The sequence below is a fragment of the Phalacrocorax carbo genome, chromosome 12, assembly GCF_963921805.1.
Source record: "Phalacrocorax carbo chromosome 12, bPhaCar2.1, whole genome shotgun sequence".
NCBI lineage: Eukaryota > Metazoa > Chordata > Aves > Suliformes > Phalacrocoracidae > Phalacrocorax > Phalacrocorax carbo.
In genome coordinates, this window is record NC_087524.1 from 608,985 (window position 1) to 635,669 (window position 26,685).

Here is a 26,685-nt window from a genome sequence, read left to right on the forward strand (position 1 = left end):
TGAAATAGAAACCTCATTTTTATTTTCCAATAATTCACCACATTGCTCTGCAGCGACATTCAGGTAGCTCTGCAGGTTGAACAGGGTAAATCCATCTTCAAAAGTTAGGTAAGCCTGTGTGGAAGCAGTTATGTCAGTTATTATTAAAACTTTTACAATTATTCAATTTAGATACTACTGTCGATACATAATTTACTCAAATCTTGTAGGTCTTCACTAGCATAAAACAATGCATAAGGGAGACTAGCATAGCAGCTCAGCAAATATAAGTAACGTGGAGGCAGCACATGTTGGACTTCGCATTATTCAGGCTAATAAGTAACTGAGCAGAAAACTTAGGAACTTTTCTCTTCAGCAATTAGAAACAAGACAGGGCTTTCAACAGGCAAAGGTCAAAGCCAGCACACTCATTAACAGATTATATTTGTTCCCTTGTAGAGGTAAGGATAAACATCTCTCACCAATATCAACTTTCTCTAAACCAGGCTGACAGATTACTCTCTGGAGAGTAAGAACAATCATAAAGTGACTGGAAACTAGTTTCCTAAATCTCATAGATTAGGTAGGATTTTATTTTATTCCATGTTACTTATGCCTTGGTACACCTTGCACAACAGCAACTGTGACAGCTCCAGCTGCAATTCCATGACTGCAGCGTCTAATGACACCTAGACAACATTTCCACAAACCAGAACTGAAAGTTTAAAAGCTACCTGATGGCCAAGTTGAAAACCATTGCTTGCAGCTGCCTCTCAAAGGCAACGTGTGCAAGGAATACCCTTCGGCTGCCTTTTCTGCCCCACTGTAGCCTCACACCCACCCTTCCCGGGAAGCCCTCCTCTGTCATCCAGTCCCAGAGACACTCTGCGCCTTCCCCGTCCAGTCGCCTTCGCTCCCTCCACGTGCTTCGAACAGGCAGCGAAGCTGTGAAAGCTGACACGCCTGTCAGTGCACAGGTAATGTCTGCACCAGAAAGAGTTAGGGGTCCAAGGTGCCTGGTTTTGGTTCTGATAGTTGTTTTGCTGTATTTTTTTTAATACTTCATTTTTTAAAAATGTGTGAGATTGAATAGCGTGCTGAGTAGGGAAAGAGTGAATTAATGGACACAACAACAAAGCCTCACCTATTTAAGAAGTTATGCTAAAACCCTGACACCTTTAGGATAATTCAGACATTTATTTAATCAAAATAATTTGCAGAAGTTAACAGAAGCTACACAATTTGTTGTAACTAAGGTACATGTGCTCTCCCTTCCAAATAAAACCATAAATGACACCATATTTAAAAAAAAGTGTTTCAGGACTTCCACAGGAAGACGTTCTCTCTCTCTTTTTTTTTCTTTTTTTTTTTTTTAAAAAACACACCCAAATTTGCCAGGTTTTACCACCAATCACAAGTGCTGGCTGCAAATGTGAAACATGCTCATTTTCTTAATTCTTTATGAGCCTACCAAAGCTACATGAAACTATCACCTGTGTTATACTGTAGAACATGTTAAAATTCACTGAAAGAACACAACAGATTTGAACAGCGCCTTAAAGAAAGTCAGCATAAAGGATCAATATGTGCAAGTGACATCTCTGCCAGCCATATGTTTCTCCTGTAAGGCTACAGGCCACATTTGCACATTAAAACACACATTCTGCATTGGAATCTGATGATTCTTCTAGGACCTTGAAGACACCCATTTTTTCCTTTTTCATTTTTTCAGAGGTCTTCATTTGATCTAGGATTAAAACAAAACAAAGATGAACATTAATGGGTGAAATAGAAGTTGAATGTATTTTTGTTCAGATTTGAAAAAGCGAATTGATAAAATCATTTTGCTTCTTCATCAACAGTTTGCTAGTAAAAGTTTGTTGTTGAAAACATTTTTCAGTTGTGCACTTTAAGAAAAACCAACTCCAACACCTCTGGCTAAACCTGAATGGAGACAAGCAGTTTTAAAATCTGCCTGAACCACTCTCGTTTTCCTGATAAGAAAACAAAACCCAGTAAACCTATTTAGTGAAGTTACTAGGAGAAACACAGGAAGTTACAGTTCTGCTAAGCAATACTATTTTCTAAAGTTAAGACCTACATTTTGTTTTCCTAGCACTTGCAACCACTATGGCGCCCTTCCAGTGAACATAAAGCTAATGAAAAAGTATCGTCTTTATATCAAATTTAATAATTACGGCTTACAGGGGTGGGAGGTAGCATTTCAGTTTCTAAAGCACTAACTACAGTTAGCTGTAGTAAGTATAGAGTACATAATGCTAGGCTAACATCTTTATTCAAAGATTTTGACAATGAATGTGCTAATTTTGCTTAGTATAGCCATGAAAAAAGCAACCGTTATAAATATGATGCACAGTAATAGCACAAAGTAAATGGCACCTTCTCCAACTTGAAAGGAGAAATCAGGTTGTTTCACAGCCTGAACTTGTCCAGATAGAGACAGACCACATTATCAGTGCATCAAGAATAATCTTCTGCATTAGCAGTCAGTTAACTGAAATACGCAGATTATCTAAAGAAAATGCTTTATAAAACTAGGGGGTAAAAATGTATGTATAGCAACAGTTTTTCTAAGGCAAAGTTATTTTATTCCAACCATACATATGGTGCTTATTTAAGGCTAGCTAGCATTTTTACTTCTGAATACTGACTTTTTCCTCTATCTATGCTTTGAGGCTTATCTCTCCTAAAGATGCCGAAGGAATCAAAGCATATTAAACCTACTGTTTAGCCAAACTGGACAAGAATTTTTTTCCTTTCTCAGAGAAGTTAAGGTTTTTTATAATATCTTGGCCTGATCAAGCACTACAATTTGCAGACAACCTCAAAAACATTTTTTTTTTTAAATACTTGATCCACCAACAAGCCATGGTAAGTCTGAAAAGCTCAACTTTTCCCCCCCAAAAAATGTTAGACTACATTTTGAATTATGATAGTCTCAAAACAGGTTTTTAAACATGGTTGGTTGAAATAATTCTGAGAATAATTTCTATTTTGATCAATTACAGCAACTCACAGGGAAAGCTGCTTTGCAGAACACCTCCTAATCTGTGCTTTTCTTTCACAGTATGCTCAGAGCACACTATGCATGAATGTTGTTTCCTGGAATACTTTTAAGTTCTGTTATTTCTTCTTCAGCAAATCCTATTGGAAATGCCAAAGGGACCAAAGGGTCCTGCTTCAGACGTACAACGCAGCTGTAGGGAAGTGAAGCTATGGCAGGTTTCTACATATAAACACTCTCACAAGATATGAATTTGCTGTTGAACAAAAAAAAAAAACACAGATGAAAACCCTGACTTACCAATAAGGTCACTTCTATCCAAGAGTAACTCTAAATCTTTATCACTGATTACTTTTTCCTTAGATCCTTTAACCTCCCTGTTGAGGAAGAAATAATCTGTCTTAATATTCAAGATAGTAGAAGCATGTTACAGTTAGTATTTCACAGATGTTGGTTTTCCCACATAGCAGAATCCCTAGGATATTCTTTCCACTATGAAGATCCACATACCACTTCATGAGACAAGAAGGCTATTGGCAGCTGCTTGCAAGCTGCAAGTTACAGGCTCATGGTCCAAGAAAAATGTGAAATCTGCATACCTCTCATAGTCTCTGGATTTCAGTAATTCTATTAATTCCTGAGGGTCCAGGCAGCTCTTTGACTGTGCTAGACCAGATTTGCCACCTTTAAACTGATCTGTAGAAAGGAGAAATTTTAAGACAGTACACAGAGACAGGAACAAAATCTGTTAATTGTTAAATCAATGCCGGATGCACATATCGAACAAATTACTCTTGGCACATCAAAACTAATGCTATGGTTCATTGTTTAACCCTCAGGTAAACACACCTTACGCTAATAGCCTAACCGGTGGAAAAAGTCAGAGGTACACAAAGAGCTTACATGCGGGCCTTTCACCTTCTAGCTGTAGTATGCAGAAGAACTGATTGGAACAGCAATTCAACATGCACACACGCACACACACAGAGCAGAAAAGCCATTAGTTCTACTTACAGTAAAAACATGGTAAATAAAGTTAGATGGTGGATGCTGAAGTTTGTTCCCTTTGAATTGTAAGCTGGTTGAAACAAAGTAAGCAGTATTAACCACAAGATAGGAAGTTATGTGAAAGATGTGGTTTGCAGAGAGAACATCCCTCCTTTTAATGGACTAGATAGACACGACAAAATAATACACCTGCCACAGGCTGGTTTCTTGAAGAGTCTATACTAATGCTTATCTACACACAAATCTGGGTGTCAGCCCAAATATTAAAAAAAAATTATACAAGATTACTTAACTAAAGCTGAACATGGATGAAGTCAAGCTCAGACTTGCACATTTCAAGGAGATATGGCAAGGCTTACTGTTCCGTGCCAAATTGCCTCAGTTTTTATCAACACATGTACCCATTTTATTAATTTTATTAATTATAATCTTAACCGATCCCTCTCACCACGCTCACTGCAGTTCTTCCCTGTATCTGTGTTTCAGAAGCCCTCCCCATCTCCCTCCAAGGAGTGGCTGTTTCTCTGTGAAGTGCAAATCAGATGCAAGTTCCAGAGGGGTTGGAGCTATAGGATTCTCTCCCCCATTAACATCTGCTGTGACACACAGGATCCAGGTCCCATCATTCATTATTAGTGATGCAGTCTCTCCTTTTTAGCTTTCAGAGTTTCACAGACTACGTGGCATTAAATTAGAGCTTGTAGGTCTTCAGTTGCAATAATAGTGACACAGAGGAAAATACAGAAGACCCTATCAAGCACTTAACACTATAAATCAAAGTGCATGTGCATCGCTTCCTCTTAGTCTGACATCTACTAATTTATCTAAAACTATGCTGGTTCTCAGAGTTTCCTAGGGAGCTTTCTTCAATAAAACAGAAGCACAAGATGGAAAGAATAACCTGGTGCCGAGACCAAAAAAAGCATTCTGTTTTGCAACAAATCCCAGTTCTTAAGCTCCAGTGTTTGCACTATACACACCCTACATGGTTAGACACCACTGAAAGGCCTGGCTTTAAGTAAGCTTTGTGATATCCCTTCCTCATTCACTCCTCCAAAGTTCCAACAATTTTTTAGATATTCAGAGTTACAGGATTCATTACATGACCTTTAAATTTACACAGCGGATCCAAAGATTCCTGGAGGGGACACCCCTACCTAAGCTGCAAGATTGATATGATTCACCAATAGTTACCAAGATAAATATTTAACTTACTGCAAAACGGAAGGCATGGCCCAACTTGACACTTCGCTTCCTTCAAGTACAACTAGTCCCAGTTCTCATTGCTACTTTAGTATATGGCAGTCATCTACTATGACTGGTTTGTGCCCATTCTGGTTTGTGCGCTCATCTTGCTACTTTGGTTTTAACTTCAGGTTGGACCATAATCAAATAATTGAAAACCAAATTTTTCTTACTTAAAGCGATAATTAACATGCCTACAAAGAGTCAAATGTCAGTCCTGGCACTCACCAAGACAGCAGCGGGAAATAGATTAGCCTTTTTCTTTGTAAAGTTAGGATAAAGGAAGCATCTAACAAAGATTAGTTAACATCATCCAAAACCCGAGGCAAACCACAGCTTAGGCATGACAAGCGTTGCACTGTACAGTAAACAGTTACAGGTACGGCCTTTCTGCCCTCATAGAAATGCTTTCCCCCACCCCACCCTTTAATATGTTATGAGAAGTTCTTAACCTCCTTTAAAGTTTAATATAAGGCTAATCATTGTCAGAAGCCCATACCAAGTTACAAGAATTGTATTTTTCAAGTAAGCTTAGTGTTTGGAAAGCAGTATTCCTATCGGACCCAAACAAGAAAAATTTACCCCCAAAAGAGGCACTTCAACGCAATCACTTTCTGAAGACTTTTGAGCATGACCAGCTACATCATCAAGAACACAAGAATCACTATTGTTCTGCACATAAAATCAATGACCTTTGTTCTATTCAGCCCTGGTTAACTGTTCAAAACAAGACCATTCTACTGCAGTTATACAGTTCTTAAAGGACAGATGCAAACAGGATGCTGGAATTTTTGCTATGATTTCACAGCTCTAGGATTTGTTAATCTTGACCATGTTTAGTAGGAATCCCCAAAAACCAACTTTCTATAGTCTCTACTCATTTTACCAATTTTAACAGGAACACTCCCTACTCAAGCAAGTTTGCCTGTACAACTGGGGAAAAAAATAAATAAAAAAATCTATCGCTAAATTTCACGTCATGAAACACTGGTCCAGTTGTCATTAGGTAGGTATATCACTCCAAGTAAAGAATTGTTATAAATTCTTACTGACTGCAGTTTAATTTATCTGCTTTTCCATTTATATTCTGGTTCATTTAATTTATTTTAAAAAGGTAATCAACTCAGACTTATCATTCACACCCACCATTTTTGCTGCTAAAAGTCCAAAACACATTTATGTCAAATAAATTATCATCTTGTTGATAAGCTGCCAACAAGCCCAAAAGCTTGACTCTCTTATTGCCTGGTTTTACCTATATTTCTTCCAGGTACACTCACTATCCCTTCACCCCTCTTTTCCTTACCTACTAGTAAAGGAGTCATAACATGGTGGTTCCAGGAAAACTAGAAATGCTTTCCTTTAATTTGCTGCAGAAGTTATCGACAATGGTTCTAGGAATGCCACTTGCTGGGAGGGTGAAGCTTTTTGCATTTAAGAAAAAGTACTAAGCAGTCACAGAGCAGTAGGAGCTCTCTCTCAAGATTTCAAGAAGAAACACATGCTTACAGGAAGCAATAAATGAAACATACTAACTTTTGTGGATGATCAGCTTCTCCAGCTTCCTCTTGGCAGCAGCTCTCTCCACAATCTTCTGGTCAATAGTGTTTGCTGTCACAAGACGATAAACAACCACTGGTTTTGTCTGGCCAATTCTGTGACACCTGTCTTGGGCCTGCAAGTCCGACTGGGGGTTCTGAGGAGATAAAGAAGTTAGCTACATCATTAACCTTTTTTAAAGGGACATACCACAGGCAGCATTTTCAATAGTGAGCTCAGAGTCAGAGTGGGAGCAGTAAACAGGGCAGCCATGGTATGATAGAACTCTCTTCACCCTTAAACTTGTCCATGACAAGCTCTGCTGCTGTAGCTGTACAGCCAGAGTAACCCAACTAGCTGGGACTGCTTCCACACTATGTGCTGCAATTTTCAACACATGGACACGCTTTATATCACATATTTAGCTGAGGATGTTAGTTGTAGGTTTGTGGGGGTTTTTTGTTGGAGGATAAGAAAAGGTATTGAAAAAAACAGTTTTCAGCCATTTCCAAAGCTGGTTTAGCTCCACTGAAGCTGAATAGTTATGCAAACAGCAGAGCTGTCTATTAAAATAAAGTGAGGGTGCAGAGGTCCTCGGCCATTTCCTTCCATACCTCACTTCTTCCCAGCCTCCAGCCTCACAGGAACAGCTGAATCCTAGCTAGCTAAAATACATGTGGCAAGTCACAGGAGGAAGTTCAAAGAGCTAGTACTAACATGGCAGCTGTTGTCAAACGAGGAACCCCTAAAGGTGCGGCTGCATTCAAACCTCAATAATAAAAAGAAGGAAATGTATCTTTCAACACTAACAGAAAAAACACCTCCTCCTCCTTTTGGTGTAACTCAGAGGCAAACAGGCTAGTTTTGGAAACCAACTCTAACATTGTGTTCAATAAGCTAGGACTTTTCAAATGAGGCTGCGTATTTCATACATAACATGTTTGCATACACTACTTACTATTAATCTTCACATAACACCTCATTAAAGTTACAGAAATGGTCTATACCATAATCAGTGAGTAAATGATTATCAAAAGCAGCAAGAGAGAAAGCATTTTATGACACACATCACTAGGTTAAGTCTGTCAACATACCCAGTCACTATCGTATATGATAACTGTGTCTGCCGCAGTTAAGTTAATGCCCAAGCCTCCAGCTCTTGTACTCACTAAGAACAGGAAGACTTCAGGGTCAGTATTAAACTGATGCATCTGGAAGAGAATTTGTCCATTAAAAAACAGCAGATGGACAAACACAATGTAAATAACATTTTATTTTGAGACACCTTGTTTAAAAAGATGAACACAGATAAGATACAGCATACACTGTCAGAGGCCAAACTAAGGCTTTACGAAACATCGCACGCATTTGGGACAGGACCAAGAAGTGAAGCAATTGTGTTTTCTAATCTATTAGAGGCAATGAGTTGTCTAACGCAGGCTGAAGGAGACTATAGTGAGGTACGGTCCATATCACATTCACCTCTGCGTAACCCACCATCCAGTGATGAGCAAGGTGAGCACAATCCAAACTGGCAGAACCTAAAAACATACCTACTTCTTGACACAAGAAACAATCTAAAATACTGATGCCAACTTGACTGTATACCTCCTCCTCTTACTTCAAAACTAAGAGTAACTTTCTGGCCTCCTACTCAGCATCTAGCCTACTTTCACTGCAAGGTGTTTCCAAATGTCAACACAGCGCCTACCAGGTCTGCAATACTAGTCAAAACCTAGTCTATTTCGTCTGACCACCCACATGCTGGTAGAAAAATGGAAGTGTATAGTAATTTTCAGGACTTTGATCACAGCGGAGAAAATAAACCATCACCCCAGTGCCAGGTGGAAGCAGCTACCCAAGCTCTCTAAAAGCCCCATATCTTGGCTCTCCTGGACATCAGCATCTGCAGCACCAGCAGAAAATCATGGAGCTGGGAAAAGACTTGCTGAACTTCGACTTGTGACCTGGAAGGCTTCTCTCATCGTGCACCCATACCACACCTTGGTAGGCACATGATCAACTCCTAAAAATCCCCACAAGCCAGCAGTACAAAATTTTACCAGCTTAATAAAGTCACTGTAGCTTTCTCACATGTTGCTAGTTAGCCTTTCCTTTTTAAGAACCAGCTCTAACATAACAATAGCAACTTAAGTGTTTAGGGGCTTGGTTTTCCTCAGCCACACTGTGGCACTGAAAAAAATGAGACAAAAGGAAGCATAATTTGAGATCTGCCATCTGCTTTTCCTTATCTTCATAAACACTAGTGCATACTTTGGAGACCAGATGGCAACTGCAGCACATCCCCTAGACACATTCTGTGTACTTCCTCCATATATGCATTACTCTTTTACACACACTCCTGGAAACCCTCAGAGGTGGTTTTCCAGAACCACCCTGCATGGCTGCTCTTCATGATAAATATATGCCTCAGTAGTAAGGCACTCTGTGGTTATTTGAAACCTTTACAAGTATGCAAGAAATAAGGACTGCACTGGAACAAATTCATGTGCAAATTTCAGGCTGAAGTTTCAGGTGTCCCACTAGGTACAAAAACTCATTGCCAGGAAATAGACTTTATTTAGCATTAGACTGGCAGTACACTCCCATAGATGCTGGCATCACATCCTGAATGCTAGGAAACAATATGGGCAGGGTAAAACTGCGATTAGCATCTGCCACAATCTGAACATATTACATACTTCACATTTGGGCAACAGAGTCCATGAGCACCCATCATTCTAGGTATACCCCAACATATTGGTTATTAACACATTTCATTGCTTCAGTATTTCTGAGTTGCAGATATTAAAGCAGCAGCAAGGATATCGGTTTTCAACATAGAGGTCTTCTGCCTATTACAGGCTAAATGCTGTGTGAAATTATATTCCAGTATCACAAGAACAAAAGCAGAATTTGCTAGCAGGCTCAAAGGGCATGTACATCTACTTACATTTTCTTCTCTGTCCGAGTAGGACATAGAGCCATCCAATCGGCTAAATTTGAAGTCTCTCAGATAGCAGTAATCCATCAAAATGTCAAGCATCATAGTCATTTGTGAGAACAACAAGACCTACAAAACCAGGAGGATTCCTTAACACCATTTTTTGGTCATAAGGAGACAACTATGTCATTCCCTCCCCCAACCCAAACCATTAGCTTTACCTTATGTCCTCTCTTTTTCAGTTCTGGAAGCATTCGGTCCAAGAGTAGAAACTTGCCTGAATTCTTTACTAAATCTTCATCAACCTTGGAACACGGGAGAATGGAACATATATTAGGAGGAAAGGATACCAAAGGTCTCCTGAAGTCAGAAGCACCAACAGAAGCAGTCTGAAAGCTTCTCACAGAAACAAGCTTATCTCATCTTTTTAACTAAAAGCCGTAAGATTGGAAGCAACACTGGTTTTAGGTAACTACATTGAATCAGTTAAATAATGATGAAACTAAATCAAACCCCACCATTTCATGTGCCCAAATAATTTTCAAAAAAGTAATTAGTTTTCATCCCATTTCTGGAAGGAGAAACCCTGATGATTTTGATTTTTCCACATGGAAAAGCGCTGTTGTTTTTCCTGGCTTGTCACTAATGCACAAGGCTTCCATCTACTGGATACAAGGAAGCACTGCTGAACAAGTTGCTACACATCTGCCAAGTGACGGAAGTTCACAGAACAACTTTTCACACTGCTACCTTAGACCCCTCTTTTGCTCAAGAGAGTTTGTTAGAACTAATTCTTGCTATGGGTTAAGAGCAGGGAAGCAGAAACTTCTCAGGTCTGAGCTGTACAGCAGCCACCTTGACAATTCCTAATCCTACCCTGAGCAGGTACTAGGCTCCTGCAAGCCGTGTCAACTGTCAAATGGTCTTCCTTTTTTTACATGTTAACTAATTTCCGCTCATCACCGGACTATCTGCTTTTTATGCACTAACTTTACGTTGATAAACTTCAACAGCTCGCCCCTGTGTGCGGCTGAATCTGTTATCACTTGCTGAACAGGACACATGACTACACATGCCTAGAAACCTACTGTGCAAGCAACTTCCAGTTGCTCAAGATTCTTTCAATTCAAACTACTTCATACTTTCCTATATCGCCAACTGCTTTGTGTAGATTAAACTACCATCTGGCCTTTGTGATATAATTTGGATTTTTTTTCTTTTAAGGAAGAGAAAGGATGCTGTATTCTCTGAGCAGACAACTCTGTCGTACTTGGTTCAGCCCTTCAACACCTCACACTTAAAAGCTACCACAGCACCCCCTGCAGAGCATACAATTTGTTATGAACAGTTAACCAAGGTCAGCATTTTTTGTTTTGAAAATTAACTTTCGTGAGGAGAGCTTGAGGCAGATTCTAAAACACCTTGAGTCAACTGAACATAGCTACTGTTTCAATTCAATAACTTTGCTGACAGCAAATGAGTGCTGCCATAATGCCAAACACTATGGGATCACTATGCAACGGCTAAATGGGCACAGAGGCTGAACTGGTCTCTGCAACTGCTGCAGGAAGCTTCAAAAAATGATTCAGTACACTGCTGGAATTCAGAGGGGAGGTACATGCCAAATACATTGAAAAGGTCATTCTCTACTGCCGTCAGCTCACAGTCTATTGCTTTTTAATGCCTGAAATAATTTCTATCATAATCCTTTTAAAATAGGTACCTTGAACTGTTGTGTAGCAGGGTCCAATGGATATTCAATAAGATAGGGGTGATTACAACATTTCCTCAGTAACATCATAATATTCTGCAGTTTAAGGTTCACCTCTGAATCCATGGGAATACTCACTTCTACCACCGGCCTTGAAAAGATAGGTCATCTTATTAATATAGAATGTGTCACCTTGTTATGCTACAGATACTGAAGAGAAAAAGAAAATAATAAAACCCCAAAAAATCAAGCAATGGATTCACATGCTGTGTCAAACGTCCTCAAAATCCCTCAGTTAGTAAAGCTATTACCAGACAAAACTACTTCAGTGCCACACTTGGCATCAGAAGTACATGGGCGTGCCATTATTGGTTTAAAATACAAAAAGGCAGTCAGTAGTAATCAGCAGAAAAAACAACTGGTGCAAGTCGCCCAGCAGACAAGGGAACAAAAGGAAGCCCTCTTCTAGAACAAATGGTCAGATATCCTGCAGACAATACGTAAGCTATTCCAAAATCAGCACTCTGCCTATCCCATTTCAGCCACACATACACATTGCAGGATTTAACAAAGAATACAGCTATTTAGCATTTCCGCATCTAAGTACTGTCTCCAACATAAGGGATCCATGCATACCATAAAACTAATACAAACGTGTTTAAGTGTCTGTTCTTGTGAAGTACACTGGACTACAAAAGAATCTAGCAAAAAAATTTCAACACTGAAGACTAACCTGGTTTTCCTCATGGTGGAGGGACTTCCAAGTGATTTAGAGACACCAATAGACCTTGCCAAACCCAGGAAGAAACATGATCCCTCAGCTCCCTCAGTCCTGAACCTCAACTCTAATCTTAATCACCAGAAAGCAACCAATACCCATCACCAAAACAGCAATAACCATGCTGACCACCTGGGTTCCAGTCCTCAGCTTAAGCCTACATATTTTACAAAATTTAGCAAGGGAACCATTCCTCCCTTTTCTCCAGTCTCAAGCCCAAACTTTGCTTTACGTATTCCTGAGTAATTCCACAAAAACCTAGCAGTTAATTGTAGTTAGCATGCTAGCATTATCCTTCGCCCTGTCTTTGAGCCAACAAAAGATATACCTGTGAGCATAACTGGACATTGGAGACAAAAGGTTTACCTGAACCTTACAAAGCCTGCAAAACCTAGCAATAAGCCAAGCTCTTCAGCTCTTTGTCCTCATTGCTAGGTGTAGCCAGGACCTAAGCTATTACAATGAAATTTCGACTACCAAATAACCAAGATGAAGTAGTTCTTCCCTGGCTGGCACCCGACACCATCTTAGACCTTGAGGCTTTGGTGAAACCATAGTTCTTCACTACCAAAATGTTTTAACAGCCCAAAGTAATTACATTTCACACTAGAATATTTTAGCTCTTCATGGATTATCAATAGCACTATCATCACAGGACCCACCTGAGACTGTGACTAATGAAAACAGGGTCTCAAGAAGCAACTTTATCGCGATCATGTAAAGGCCACAGGTCTAGGACTAAATATCTTGTAGTTAACTATAACTCTATTGAGTCAGTGAGTGATGGTACAACCTAATCAATCTATCACGGCCCTGCAAATATTAGGTAAAAGCAAAAAAAACAATCATAAAGCCACAAGGACACTGAATTATGAAATGCCATACTTGATCAATTTGAATAAGCAAAGCTCTGGAAGCAAACTAAGAGGGAGATATTCAGTATAATTAAAAAAAAGAATCTTAAAATCTTTTCGAGCAGACACCTCTCTTTTTCTACTTCCTCTTGCATTTTGCTGATCAATTTTTCCAAGTCATCAGGTGAATCATTATGCTCTTCACAGTAATCAACCACTTTTCGACTACGGCGTTTTGGTCGGCCTGTAGGACTCAACTCAACTACTTCTTCCTGTGGGAAATTATAACATTGCCATCACCAGCATATAGCTTCAGATTCAAAGGCCTATGCTGACCCAAGAATTCTCAATACTGAAAAGATGTCTCAGCAATATGCATCATGCCATACTTACTGTACATTTTGCTAAATAGAAAACGCAGCCCAAATTTTAAAGGTCTATAATTGTAGATTTTGAAAGCCTCTGCTTGATTTTTAAAAGCTGCATTAGTACCTTATCGATTTTACAGCAGAAACTGTCAACTCCATGAAAACTGTCTGCTTTTTTCCCCCCAAGCTACTAGTAATCAAGAACATATTTACATTCACAGAATCACAGAATGGTAGGGGTTGGAAGGGACCTCTGGAGATCATCTTGTCCAACCCCTGTGCTTGAGCTGGCACACCCAGAGCAGGGGGCACAGGACCGCATCCAGGTGGGTTTTGAATGTTTCCAGGGAAGGGACTCTACAACCTCCCTGAGCAGCCTGTTCCAATACATTCGTATTGTATTAGTTCTGTGCCCACTGAGGCCAGTCGCAGTAACTGCCATTAAAATAGATAACAAAGGGAACAGACTAGACTGAAAATTTAAGCAAAAACTGGGTTTAGTTACAATGGTAATGAAGCAATACCAATGTGGTTTGCCTACAGACCATCAATAGCAAGCTCATTTCTAACATCTATATCAGTAGATACCTCACTATTTCCAAGCAGTTTCCTAATGGTGCGATTTACAATGGCAGTATAGAAAGTTTCTTGCTTCTTTGCCAGCGGTGCATATACCACAACTTCTCGTTTAGGAGGAACCTCAAGAGCAACATCAGATTTCAGTCTTCTCAGTAAGAAAGGTGTCAGAATCTGAAATGTTGGGCAGATGTGTTAAAATTACTCAAAGCTCTCAACATGTCTTGTTAAAAAAAAAAAACCACAAAAACACAAACAAAAACAAAAAACAACCACAAAAACACAAACATACCACCGCCACAAAAAGCCCCTACCACACAAACAGGTCTACTGATATATTATTTTGGCAATCTAAAGCAAGGGAGTTAATTTGCAGAGTTCCATACTTAATTTTCTAATATGAATGCCTACTCCAAAACATTTACACACATGCTGGTAATACGTGTGTTCAAACAACACATCCACTGACATTTGAAACATTTAAGCATTTAATGAGGGTGCAGTAATAACTACATTACAGACCTTTCAAATAATTTCATTAACTGAAAGTAATTTTATTATGAAACAACTCAGTGTGATTGTTTATTTCTTAAATCAAGTTATTCTGGGAAAGCCCCAAATCATAAATTGTCATCGACAATTATATCTAGAAGATACAATTCATCTCTCTTACCATCAGCTTACGATGGGAAAATGGTAGTTCTGTAAGCATTTACTTCCACACCCTCCTTAAAAAAAAGTTTTACGCGTTATTACGTTTAAGACCAGCATACTATACAACTAGTTTTGTCAAAAAGTGTTCTGCTCAACACCTAAAAGTTACATAAATTCCTTCAAAGTTACCTTCAAAAAAAATGAATATACGAATTAAATCTTTTGGCAAACAAAAGCAAGAAACTGCAATTAAGTTTGACTAAACTCAATTCAGTTCCAAGAATAAAAATGAGTCATTATCAAAGAGGTATATTGTTCCTGTCAGCATTTATAAGTGCTGTAAAGATTGGAAAAAAACCCACAAGTCTAAGGAAGTCCAGAAGCACCAAAATAAAAGCCTCAGGCCCACAATTCTGCCCCACAAACAAGATTTTGACACACTTCATAATAATGGTCAATACAGAAATAAACCATGAAGAAAACAACACAAAGAATAAGTGAAAACCTGATGCAGCATGTGTAAGATGTTTTGCTCCCTTTCTTTAGCAATAATATCTTCGGCAGTTTCTGTAATGCTGGTAATATCAAACCAGGATTCAAAGCTATAAAAACAAAGCAAAAAAAAAAAGGAATAGCTTACTTCATAGCTATTATTCTTCCTTATTTAATTATATTATTCTTCTGTTATCCTGCGATTTAAGGAAAACAAAGCACTAATATCTATCCATCATGAACAGAGGGTAAACAGGAGATATTTCTGAAATATATCTGTGAATACCTGCTTGAGGCTGAAAGCGATTGGTAAAAATACTGGTATCAGCTAGCATATTCACTATAATCTATTATATTGAATCTAGTCTGTATTTTTTTCCAAAATTAGTCTGGACTGTTTTGGCAACATTCTTCCACCTGACCCCCTACTACTTCCAAAAAGAATCCGTCTCCCATGTGTCCCATGTCTGCCAGCCTCACACAGCTTTTTCCAGCACCTCAGAGAATCTCAAGCAACTTACGATTAGACAAACATCTCTCCCCCCATAATGCTCATGTCTTAGCTCAGAACTGAGCTTCGATTATCCATAGAGCTGACAATTACTTCCTTTCTGAAACAACTACGTGTGAAGGCAAGGCACATTTCAAAGCCTTTACCTCCGAATAATCACACCAAATTACAACCATAAAATAGCTCTTCACGTGCCAATACAAGTTTAATTAAGGACTCACAATAACACCCAAACAGAACAAAGGGGAAGTTTTCACCATCAGATCACTACCCACCTTTTCAAATCATCAAACACATCTGGCAACAGGAAGTTAAGCAATGACCAAAGCTCTGCCAAGTTGTTTTGCAGGGGAGTACCAGTCAACAGGAGTTTATTGTCTGCATTAAATCGTTTTAATTCCCTGATAAGGCGGCAGTTCATATTTTTAATCCTGTGACCTTCATCTACTATCAGGTATTTCCAGAAGCAGTGCTACAAAAATAAGGATATTTCAGTAAATCTTAGCTCTACTCCAAAACATGTGCAAGATGAGATAAGCAGCACTAATGAGACAGACTGACACTGTTACAAAAATTCTATTTACTGTTGATTCTTATTTCGCCAGACTAGAAGAGCTGAATCCAAACAGCTAATGCCATACATCTGCATCACGGTGACTGCATTTAGAAAGCATAGGTGATTACAGTGAAGCTTCTACAAGCAGCTGATCTCACTGAAACAACTGCTTCAGTGCTAACGATGATATTTATACGCTAAGTATAGCTTTTACTCCAGGTCTCCCTCACCATCACTTACGGAGAAGTAATGAAAAGAGTAGGTATGCTGTCGGCTTACTTCATTTTTTGGACAGTGTTCTGTTTGGAGAACTTCTTAAGCATAAAATTCCAGAGCCACTGCTACCAAGGAAACAGAAGTGAATGCCAATGTAAGTGCTACAGTATGACACTTGCTGTACAGGCAACATGTTGGCTTGGGGTTTTTGTTTAATTTTTTTACACTATATTCAAAAGCACTGCTGAGTGATGAGGCATTCCACCTGTCCTAGGGCTTTCAGGAGAACTTAGATACCTGCAGGGCATTTCTGTCTCGCATTGCTATTTCAAATGAAGTGATGACCACAGGATGGATTTGCAGTGATCCTTGTCGCCTGTGAATTTTACGAACCAGTTTACGACGTTCCTGCTGAGCTCCATGATACAGCATTAATGGAATCTGGAATGAAAAAAAAAAAAAAAAAAAGGTTTAGAAGTCAGGTGAACTAAGCTCATTTAAACCTAAACAGAGGACAGTAGAGATAATTAGCTCCATTGCAAGAAGGCTGTAAATACATAGCAAATCATGGCACAATGTGTAGTAACCACATAAACAACTAAAATTAAACTGATATTCTATATAGAGAAAGTTTCAAGACAAAGAATTAGAATAAGAATAATTTGTTGTTTTAAACCTAAGGAAGAAAAAGAAAAAAATCTTGATTTTTTTTTTTTTTTACCTCTGGAGTAAATCTCTTGAATTCAGACATCCAGTTTGGAAGAGTAGACAAAGGACCACATACTAAGAATGGACCAGGGACGCCTCGCTCCACCATCAGTGCTATTGTTGCAATGCACTGGATTGTCTTCCCCAGCCCCATTTCATCAGCTAAAATGCCATTGATACCATTTTCCCAAAGCATCTGCATACACAGAAAAAGAAATGTAAATGCAAAATAGCCAACACCTCTTAAGAACAATAGACATATTTAGGAATAACACCTCTAGAAACTCTCTACTAGGCACATTTCATATTACAGAAGAGTATGATTTCTCCATGGTGACAATACAAGCATCTTGTAAACCCCAGACACTCATATGTAGGTGTACGTGCTTCTAGCCAATTAAGTGCCTGACTAGGAGGCAAAAACCAGAACAGTATTGAAAGGAAAGGATATAAGTTAGCATTGCATCAAAAAGCACTTCAGTTGCAAGTACAGCTCATGCTACCCAAATTTTTCCTCATCCCAGCTCCAAAGAATTCCCTTAGCTCCCCCCCTCTAAAAGACCAAGTTATTGTGCTGATGTTTCAGTTTTATCTGTTCAGGTATATAGGCACAGCTACAGGAAAGAGAGAGAGAGAGAGAGAGAGAGAGAGAGAGAGAGAGAGAGAGAGAAAGAGGTGAGACGGTAAGACTGTCTCTTAGTAATATGCACAGTCCTTCTGCCTTGACAAAGTACTTGTAAGGAGAGGCTGAAAAGACAGCTGAGTTGAAAAAGAAAATAGATGGAGAAATGGAAAATGGAGAACACCAACCAGAAAGTCTAGAGAAACATTTACAAACACAAACATCCTCCCCATGCTGAAACACTGTATCTGCTGCTTGACAGCTTTTTCATATCATGAAAATTCATAAAGAACTGTCTCTCTCCTCCACCTTCCCTGAACCAACTATGATCACAGACTTCCAGTGTCTTTTCTCCTGCATTTGTTTCCTATCAGCATCAAGTTCAATTTCATCAACAATTGCTCCATACCCTTAGCCACTCCATGCCTTCCACTTGGTACCACCTCATTACACCTCCAGTAAAAATCTTTGGCTGCTGAAAAGGCACTGGTTGTCCATTAAATTTCCGTACTGGATCAAGGAATTGCTTAGCACTGTGTCGTACAGCCTGACACAATCTATCCTTAATGACGCTATTTGAGTCTCCATTTTTCTGCAGTTCTTCTGGACACAGGTTGTCAGAAGAGCTTTCATCCTATAGAGGGAAGTTCAAGGAACACGTCACAAGTGGAATGCACATCGAAGCCCAGCTAAGATATACTTTTGCCCAATTTACACCAATGTGCAGTGAAGTAAGCCAGCCCAACAGACTTATTTTGAGTAACTGTCAACTCAAGAGTAGAGTTTATTTTTAAGATTAATAGTACTACCACGTAAGTAGATGTCAACACGCAAAATTTCAATGCCTTGTATGCATTCTTTACTCCTTTAGAACTGAAAAGCAGTGACAGCTACTGAAGCTATTGGGCTTATAATTTTCTACCCATAAAAGCAAGCAGACTTAAAATCTTCCCCACAGCAGCCTGTGTTTAATGCGCTATTTCCCTTCTGTAAGCGGATTCAACAGAATGTTGGAAAGAAATTAATACTGTGCATGCAGCTTTTAAACTACATCAAGAGGAGAAGAGACCATACCTGTTATCTCCACACTTGAATGCTTAAAAATTACTGTCTCAAGGTCTTACACAGCAACACAAATATTTCTTAGTAAGTTCTTATTTCCTTTATTTTTGAAACTACAGGCATTCTATAAAGCATAAATACATTCACATACAGTGTTTAAAAAAACCCAGAAGTTTTCACCTTGGATTTCTGAAAATAAGTATTTAAGTGCATTCACTTGCACCACTTTTTTGAACTTCTAATTCAGAAATTCAGTATCTAGCAGAGAGATGTTTATTTACAGAAAAAGTTTAAAGATATGCTATAACGTATAAAAAGCCCTCCCTCCCTTTGGGCTTAACACACTTACACTGCAATATCATGTGCCAACATACCTGGTTTTCCACTTTACTTTTTTTTGCCACTGATAATATTTCCTGGAAACAAAGAAAAAACTATGCTTATATGCTATTCAGACTTAAGACTACTATAATTTGTATTTCGTGAGATCTTTTAACCAAAGAATCTGGACATACTTTCAAAAGCTTTCCATACAACAGCATTATACAAGTGGACTCGTGTGACAAGGCCATACACCAGAGAACAACATTCCAAATACCAAGGGTAACTGAAAATTCAACTGGCAATGTAGCCTCTTCACAGCTTGCCTCCCCAGAGACGTTAAAAAAAAAAAAAAAAAAGAAATTCTACAGTTCTGACATCACTACTTGTTACATAGATCTTTGCTGGAAGAAAGTCATATGTCATGGAGACTACTGTTGGCTGTCGGCTGATAATCTCTGATGGCAATGCATGAGAACATATTGGCTCTAAAATACAGACACCACACAGTGATTGCCTCACCATTTAAAATTTGTGCTACAGAAATCCAGATAAGCCTATTTACAGTTATAGCCTACCTCTTTGGACATAATTTCCGAAATGTTGTACGTCCCATCTTCTCTTCCTCTCTTCTTTTTTGCACCTATAAAATAATACTTAAGTTTATAAAACACATCAAACATTAAAAGAAACTAAAGCCACCAGTACTGACAAAAGACAAAGCCTAATCCATTACCTGGTTTCTCCTCTTTGCCATCACCTGGACTTTGACCCTAGAAAATAAACATAGGAAGAGATGATGATCATAAGATCATCATCATAAGATGATGAACCTAACTATCATGACACAGATAAAAAAGCCTTTGAAAGCTTCTTGAAACACTTTTACTATTAAGCAATTTTTTAGAAATAGAGTAATAAAAAAGTTCCTGCTTATATTTTTTTAATTACTTATTCAGCATCTTGGATGAATAAACAATCATTGCTAAAACAAAAAACCTCCTCAAGACATTCAAGCCATTTTCTTTAGTATAAATTATTCAGAAACATTTCCTTACGATGACCATCATGGTATGCAATTTTTAAGCACTTTAAAACTGTCTTATTACAGTTAAAATAAATATGGTATACTAGATAGATCCTGCAAGTCAAATACCGGCTAATCTAACTTATTTAGTTTACCTACCTTGATCAAAATTGACATTGTAATTTGTCAGACTTTTATTCAGAAAGTTGTGTACAATAGCTAGTTAATCTTACCTTGGCAGATTTTAACATCATCTCTCTCTTTTTTTCTAACTTCTCTTTCCTCCTCTGTTCCTAAAAAAAAAAAATCAAAAACCTAATAAAACCAAAAAAACCTAAAACACCACACATTTCTTATCTTTCTTATATCTTATATTCTTATCTTTATCTTATAACATCGGCAAGAGAACTATCCATTACAGAAGCAATAACAGGCTCAGATTACATTGATAATGTAGAGTTCTGTGTACTCTACAGACCTTGTTTTTGCAATATCACTAAAAGCCTCTATTCTGACATAGTTTAAAATGATAAAGCAAAACTTGGACAAGAATGTGCAACTTCTCTGAATTGCTTGTCAGCAAATACATTAAACGCTTAAATACAGTAATTTAGGAAGACTCCAGGAAAAATATTCCCAACTGCAAACTCCTTAAGATCACATCTATTGCAGTTAAATTTTCCACCTATGCATCTCCCCTGTAACTTCTAGATATTACCACTTGTGTTCATTGTGGAACAGAAAGCAAAGTAAGTAGCCTACAGTGCCTTTAAGGAAGAAGTGCTTTCATGTCTTGAAGAATTTAAGATTTTCATTCCATCTACTACTTCCAGTTGCAGAAAGCAAAAGGACCGTGGAAAAAAGAGATAAGAGACCTTGGTATGTATCAGATGGAGCAAGATTTAGTACTGAAACATGCATTCTATCTATGCAGTAACCATGAATTTGAGCTGACAGTTAAACTAGAAAAGTATTTGAGAAAGGGCTCCTGCAGTCTGTCAGTGTCACTCTTCCGAGAACGCTGTTGCCCTGAATCTTTCCTAAGGTTCTCCCTCTCTCTCAAGCATAAACTCTTACAAAACTGTACCTTTATGGACAAGCAAGAAAGCCAAGATGAAACTAGATATGAACTCAGCAGCCCATGGATTAAAAAATAATTAAATAAAAAAACCCATCACATCAAATCACGTTACAGAAGCTCTTCTTTGGGAACACTATGGCCTCAGATCACTGTAATTTATAAATTTGTTTGAAGGAGGCCTACATTAGCATCCTGAAGACACGCCTCATGCTCAGCCTTCAGTAATTAACACAAATAGGCCACACAACTTCCTATTTGTCAATTCTTTGCATCTTCTATCCTGCCTCCTGGTTTTCTAGCTCCCTTAAACTTTGCTTCTTATTTCAAATATTTATTTTCTCCTCCTAGCACTCAGGCCAACAGAAGAATTCTAAATAGATCAGTGCCACCTTTACACTGTTATTTTAAATTATCATTCAAGCTCTTTCCAGTCTGATTTATCTATTAATTTGTAGAACAAATTCTGAATATTACATAAAGCACCACTTCATTTCTCAGCAGCAGTTCCAGTAGATTTTCATATTGTTATTGCAATCTTAACAGCATTTTCACTCCGTTCAAACAGCTGGATGGCAAAGAAAACCCCAAACGTATGGCAGCCCATCTCAAGACACTGCAGACAAAAACAAACCTACCTCCAGTTGCTGTTGTTCCATTTTGGTTAGCAAGAATTTGGAATAGATGTTGCTTTTTTCAAGCAAATGTTGAAGCCTCTTATAGCGTATTTCACTTGACTCCCTGTCCCAAGAAGTGCGAGCCTGGCCAACACAAAGAGATGTCAAGTATTTATAGATGCTTCAGGGTTAATGCTTTTAATATAATGAAGGGTTCTTCCACAGGATAACTACAGTTGTCACACCCACACATTTCCCTTCCAGTCTTTATACATCTATAATTGGTGAGTGTATGGACTCACTTGTACCTACGAAGTGCTGTAAGATCAAAGTAACTGAGGGTTGCATTCACTTGCATATGGAAACAGAGCTCTGCAACACACATGCTCCCAGTGCAGGAGCACAAGGCATTCAAGGGCTCAAAGGTATCTCAACTCCAATTTATAGATTTAGAGCAAAATGAAATGTAAGTTTATTTGAAACCTGCAAAATTCTGGGGAAAAAAAAACCCTACCTGGCAAAATTCAGCACAGTTTCCCAAATATTAGTTGGGACTCCTCCACGTGCCATTTCCACAAAGGTATTTTTTCCTTATGAACAAGATAGACAGCTACAAAACCATCATGCCTAATTTACAAATGTTAAGTCAGTTACCCCTGTGAAAACAGTAACTTCTGCTTGCTTCGCTTACAAAATCCAGGCATGCTTTTAAAAGTAACTTCTGTTGAATTCGTCAAGGATATGCATTTAGAAGTTTACAAATTACTCTTTAAAACTCAGATCAAGACTCCCACAACGGGTTAAAAAAAAATTCACCCCTCTGCATTCATGTAACATTGCCTGTTGTATTGAGGTATCAAACCAGTGAAAAGGTATAAATTAGCATCTCCAAGAGAAACCCCAGAAAGGCAAGATGCAGAGCTTTACAAGATGCTTATCTATGCCATTGCCTTCAGAAGAAGCACTGGGAGAAGGAAAGGCAAGGGAATTTTCTGAAACTAAACAGACTAACAGGCAGGGAAAAAGGATATTAGCTGAATCATGGGACAAACTGTGTGACTCAAAAGGGGGAGCATGTTTCTCTCCCCCAGAATCACACCTTTATTTTCCACAAACAGTATTGCATGTCATTCTTATCAGATAGCTATCACCGTATTCTTTTATGAGAGGAAGATGTATCTCAAAAAGTTCTTCGGGGGAAGAGATTGCCTTCTGATTCTCCATACAGTTGTTGCTTGCTTCTGCTCTCCCCAACCCAAGTTTTTTTCCCTTCAGATGAAAAGTACCTGAGCTCAGAAAGATCAACCCTCGACGGCAATGCTGAGAGAGAATATAATTAAAACTAAACAACTTCATTCAGCAAATTGCTGTTGCTCACTTCTTATTGGAGTGAACCCAGTACCCTTCCATTAATTGGTGAATCTGAAGGACTATTGCCTTGACCAACAGTGAAAATTTCAAGTGGAAAAAAACAACCCCAACGAACTTCAAACATGAGCAGCACTGAACTCTCATGATTTCTCAATTTTGACTCAATCTTCAAGCCTTAAAGTGGGTTTTTTTCCCCCTCTTTTTTAACTGAAAAGGTCAAAAAATTGCCACTCTCATCACTCTAGATTCTTATACATTTGCATAGTGGTATTTTGTCATCAGCGCACAGAAAGAACAAATGACCATTTTGTTGGGGTATGCCAAAGCAACAAGCATCAAAAACCCAAAAGCTTCAAGAACACCAGCTGCCCCAAGATGCCAGTAAGCCTGGGCAAGCGAAATTTCCCTTCTCCTGACTGGCCCCATATTGCACAGAAAAAGAATGATAGAAGCACACAGGAAAATGGAGTGATACTCTTGCTAGAGGTAAGCTCTGTGGATTCTCAAGAAATGGAGAGAGCACAAGAAACCCACCACCATCATATTACAGCACTGTTACAGAAGTAGTTGGTTGTGAAAGAAACTAAATTCTAACTCCTTTTCTCAATACCTCCTGCGCAATGAGATAAATTGCTCTACAGTGGTTTCCTCCTTACCGTCCAAAAGCACTGCCTCCAGACTTTTAGTTCCAAGCCTGACCAAGGAATACCTAAAGAGAAGCTGAGACAGGCTCTATCATGACTTACTGTTTGCAAGGAAGAAGATTATGACAATTCTGGGAGAACAGACTCTTGTTTCCTAACTACAATATCACAGAATCCTGCAGCCCAAAAGCATACCTTTACAAATCACAACTCTTAGTGAAAAGTGAAAGAGTAACTACAATTAGTTCCAGGCCTTAGACATTGTATTTTTCATACCCTTAGAATAATGCTTCTATTTTTAAGACATCAGCCTCCTGTGGGCTGAACACAAAACTATGTAATTAACAGAAAAGGGGAAAATGAGAGCACTCAAAGACAGGAAAAAACCAAACTGATTTCTAAAGTATTTTGAGTAATAGCATCAGTTCTTTAGAATACAATTCCCCAAAGAGCATTTAAGAGAAGAGTTCTTTCAAAGTTGTTATTTCCTTATGCCTAAAATCCAATACTTTATATGGTAGTCTGATACCCCGATAATTTGTACCAGCACAGGTCTAGAAGCATCACGTTTTCATGTTCTCTTTCCAAAACAGATTGGTTAATATCAACCAATGCTTAATATCAACACTTGAAAACATTCACAGCAAGAGAGAAGTGAGATGTAGCAATGAATGTAATTTGTGTTAGGGAGGTACCATTTCCTTGAAGCAGTCTAAGGTAACAGAAGTACAGAAACCCAACATCAACTCTCAGCATGATTACACGTGCATTTCTCCAGGCAGCAGTGCCAGCCCAAGCAGCTCTTGCGCCCCTCAACCTAGAGATGTCTGCACTGCTGCGTGCAGGGAAGAGCAGAACAGACCAGGAAAGCGACTGGCATAAACCCGACCCTTTTTGGCTAGGGTTTTTAAGCTAGGCAGCCACCTTGGTGCAGTTCAGTTGCAGCCTTCAACCACCACTGCAGAGAGAATGACCTGCCAGTGACAGCAGCTGCCTGAACTATACCTGGCACCAGAAGAAACGCGTAACCGGGCTTACTTCTTGAAAGTATAGATAGTATTTATAAGTGTCCTGCAGAGCTCTAATCGGGTCGTTTGTTTGGTGGGTTTTAAAAATAAAATAAGGAGCAAAAAGAGGAAAACAAGCGTTGTGTACACATACAGAAAACGCAAACAAAACATCTTGCCTTTAATGTTTCAGATGGAAATTCAGAAGGATGTGAGTTTATCCCCCCTTTCTGAAATCACCTTACTTTAAAGGCACGATACCTTAGATTTCTAGGGTCAGAGCGACAAAAGTAAAGCGGTATAATACCACTGCAACCTTGACTATAAAATGCAGTAAGCCTCCTGCTGACTGCAGGAGTCCGCAGCCCTCAAAATAAAAAAAAAAACCACCACCACCCAAAGCCTCCCGTGGATGATCAAAGGCGCTGCCACCGCCCGGAACTCCAGCAGCCTCGCACGTTTGTTTGTTTTGAAATCCCAGGGGCTGCGGGACGCCGGGCCCGGCGCGCCAGGCACCGCCGAGCGGCCCAAGGCCGCGGCGCTCTGAGCTGGCCCCCTCAGGGACCCTCCCGCCGCCCCTCACCTTCTCCAGCATCTGCCGTTCCTTCTCCAGCCCCGCCGCCTCCAGCTGCTCCTCCTCCTTCAGCATGGCCGGCGTGATCACCGCCGCCTCCGCCTGCTCCCCCATCTCCGCTCCCAGCGGCTCTGCAAGGAGTGCACGGTCACCGCGGCGACCCCAAAGCCCCCCGACCCCCCAGAGCCCGCCGCCGCCCCGCGCTCTCACCGCCGGGGCTCGCCGTGTTCTGGGCCGGCATGACCGTTGAGCGCGAGGCGGGCCGGCACGCGCAGCCGCCGCCGCCCAGCACAGCACAGCGCAGCGCACCGCAGCACGCCCCACCGAACTCCCGCGCTCACCGGCTCACCGCGCGCTGCCCGCCTCGCGAGACCAAAAACCGCGCGCTACCCAAGTCTCGCGAGCGGTTGTTACGCTCTCACGAGGCCTCGCCTCCGCCCGGACGCCATCTTGACTGCTGGCAGGCGGCGGCTACCGCTTCACTCGACTCCGCTACGCTGCCCGCCGCGCCCCGCCCTTACCCCGGGCAGCTCCTCGGGCCCGCCCTGCTCGCCTGGGCCGCCGCGCCCTCCTGCCCAGCGTCGGGGCTCCGCCGGCCGCAGCGAGCCCTGGGCCGGGGAGGCCTCGGCCGCGCTGCGTCTGGCCCTGCGGTGCCCAGCCCGCCCCGCAGGAGCCGCCGCAGGCCGGTACCGGCGGCAGCCGCCGGCCGGGCGCAACGTAACGGAACTGCCGGAGCTCCACCGGCCCGCCTCCCTGCGGCAGCGGGACGCGGCGGGGCCCGTTAGTGCGGGGCCCCAGGTGCTGGTCTGAACGCGTCTGATCTGTGCCGGGAGAGGGCAGAGGAACGCTTAAAACCCAAATGGGCGCTGCGCCTCCCCCAGACGATGGAAAATCCTCTTTCCCAAAACATAGGCTTCATTGAATATTTCTAGTGTTCAGGACACAGATTAGCGCCACCTAAATAACACAAGCTGTCAAAATAACTTTGGGCTTATCACCTCGGATTCATAAAAGCGACGTGCTCGTTGTTTCTTGCGCCTGAGAGTCAAAGGGGCTGCTGTTGTAAGCTGGCTCTGCACGGTGGGGACCGGGGCTGCTGGCCGGGGTCGGGGGGGAGGAAAGAGTCGGAAGAACAAACGACTCCAGTAATAACGGAGGTGGATGACATTCTTCTCATTCCCAAAGCCTTAGAGGCTGA

At 40.3% G+C, this 26,685-nt stretch overlaps 1 protein-coding gene across 2 annotated transcripts; it reads right to left on the minus strand.

Annotated features, from left to right (window-relative positions):
- On the minus strand, nt 1-25,852 carry HELLS (helicase, lymphoid specific). 2 transcript variants are annotated; one of them, XM_064463640.1, is made up of 22 exons: nt 25,698-25,852; nt 25,497-25,618; nt 21,913-22,035; nt 20,430-20,489; nt 19,906-19,942; nt 19,748-19,812; nt 19,223-19,264; nt 18,196-18,420; nt 17,178-17,360; nt 16,754-16,897; nt 15,960-16,156; nt 15,187-15,283; nt 14,040-14,201; nt 13,213-13,355; nt 11,464-11,602; nt 9,962-10,045; nt 9,750-9,869; nt 7,891-8,007; nt 6,794-6,953; nt 3,604-3,700; nt 3,305-3,381; nt 1-1,726 (listed from the first exon to the last, which is right to left on the minus strand). In XM_064463640.1, exons 1-22 carry the CDS (start codon nt 25,726-25,728, stop codon nt 1,629-1,631), a joined length of 2,523 nt encoding a protein of 840 aa, XP_064319710.1. In that variant the 5' UTR covers nt 25,729-25,852; the 3' UTR covers nt 1-1,628. The 2 variants fall into 2 exon arrangements, with proteins under 2 accessions (XP_064319710.1, XP_064319711.1); XM_064463641.1 differs by having other exon boundaries at nt 25,829-25,850.
- Nucleotides 25,853-26,685: the final 833 nt, after the last annotated feature.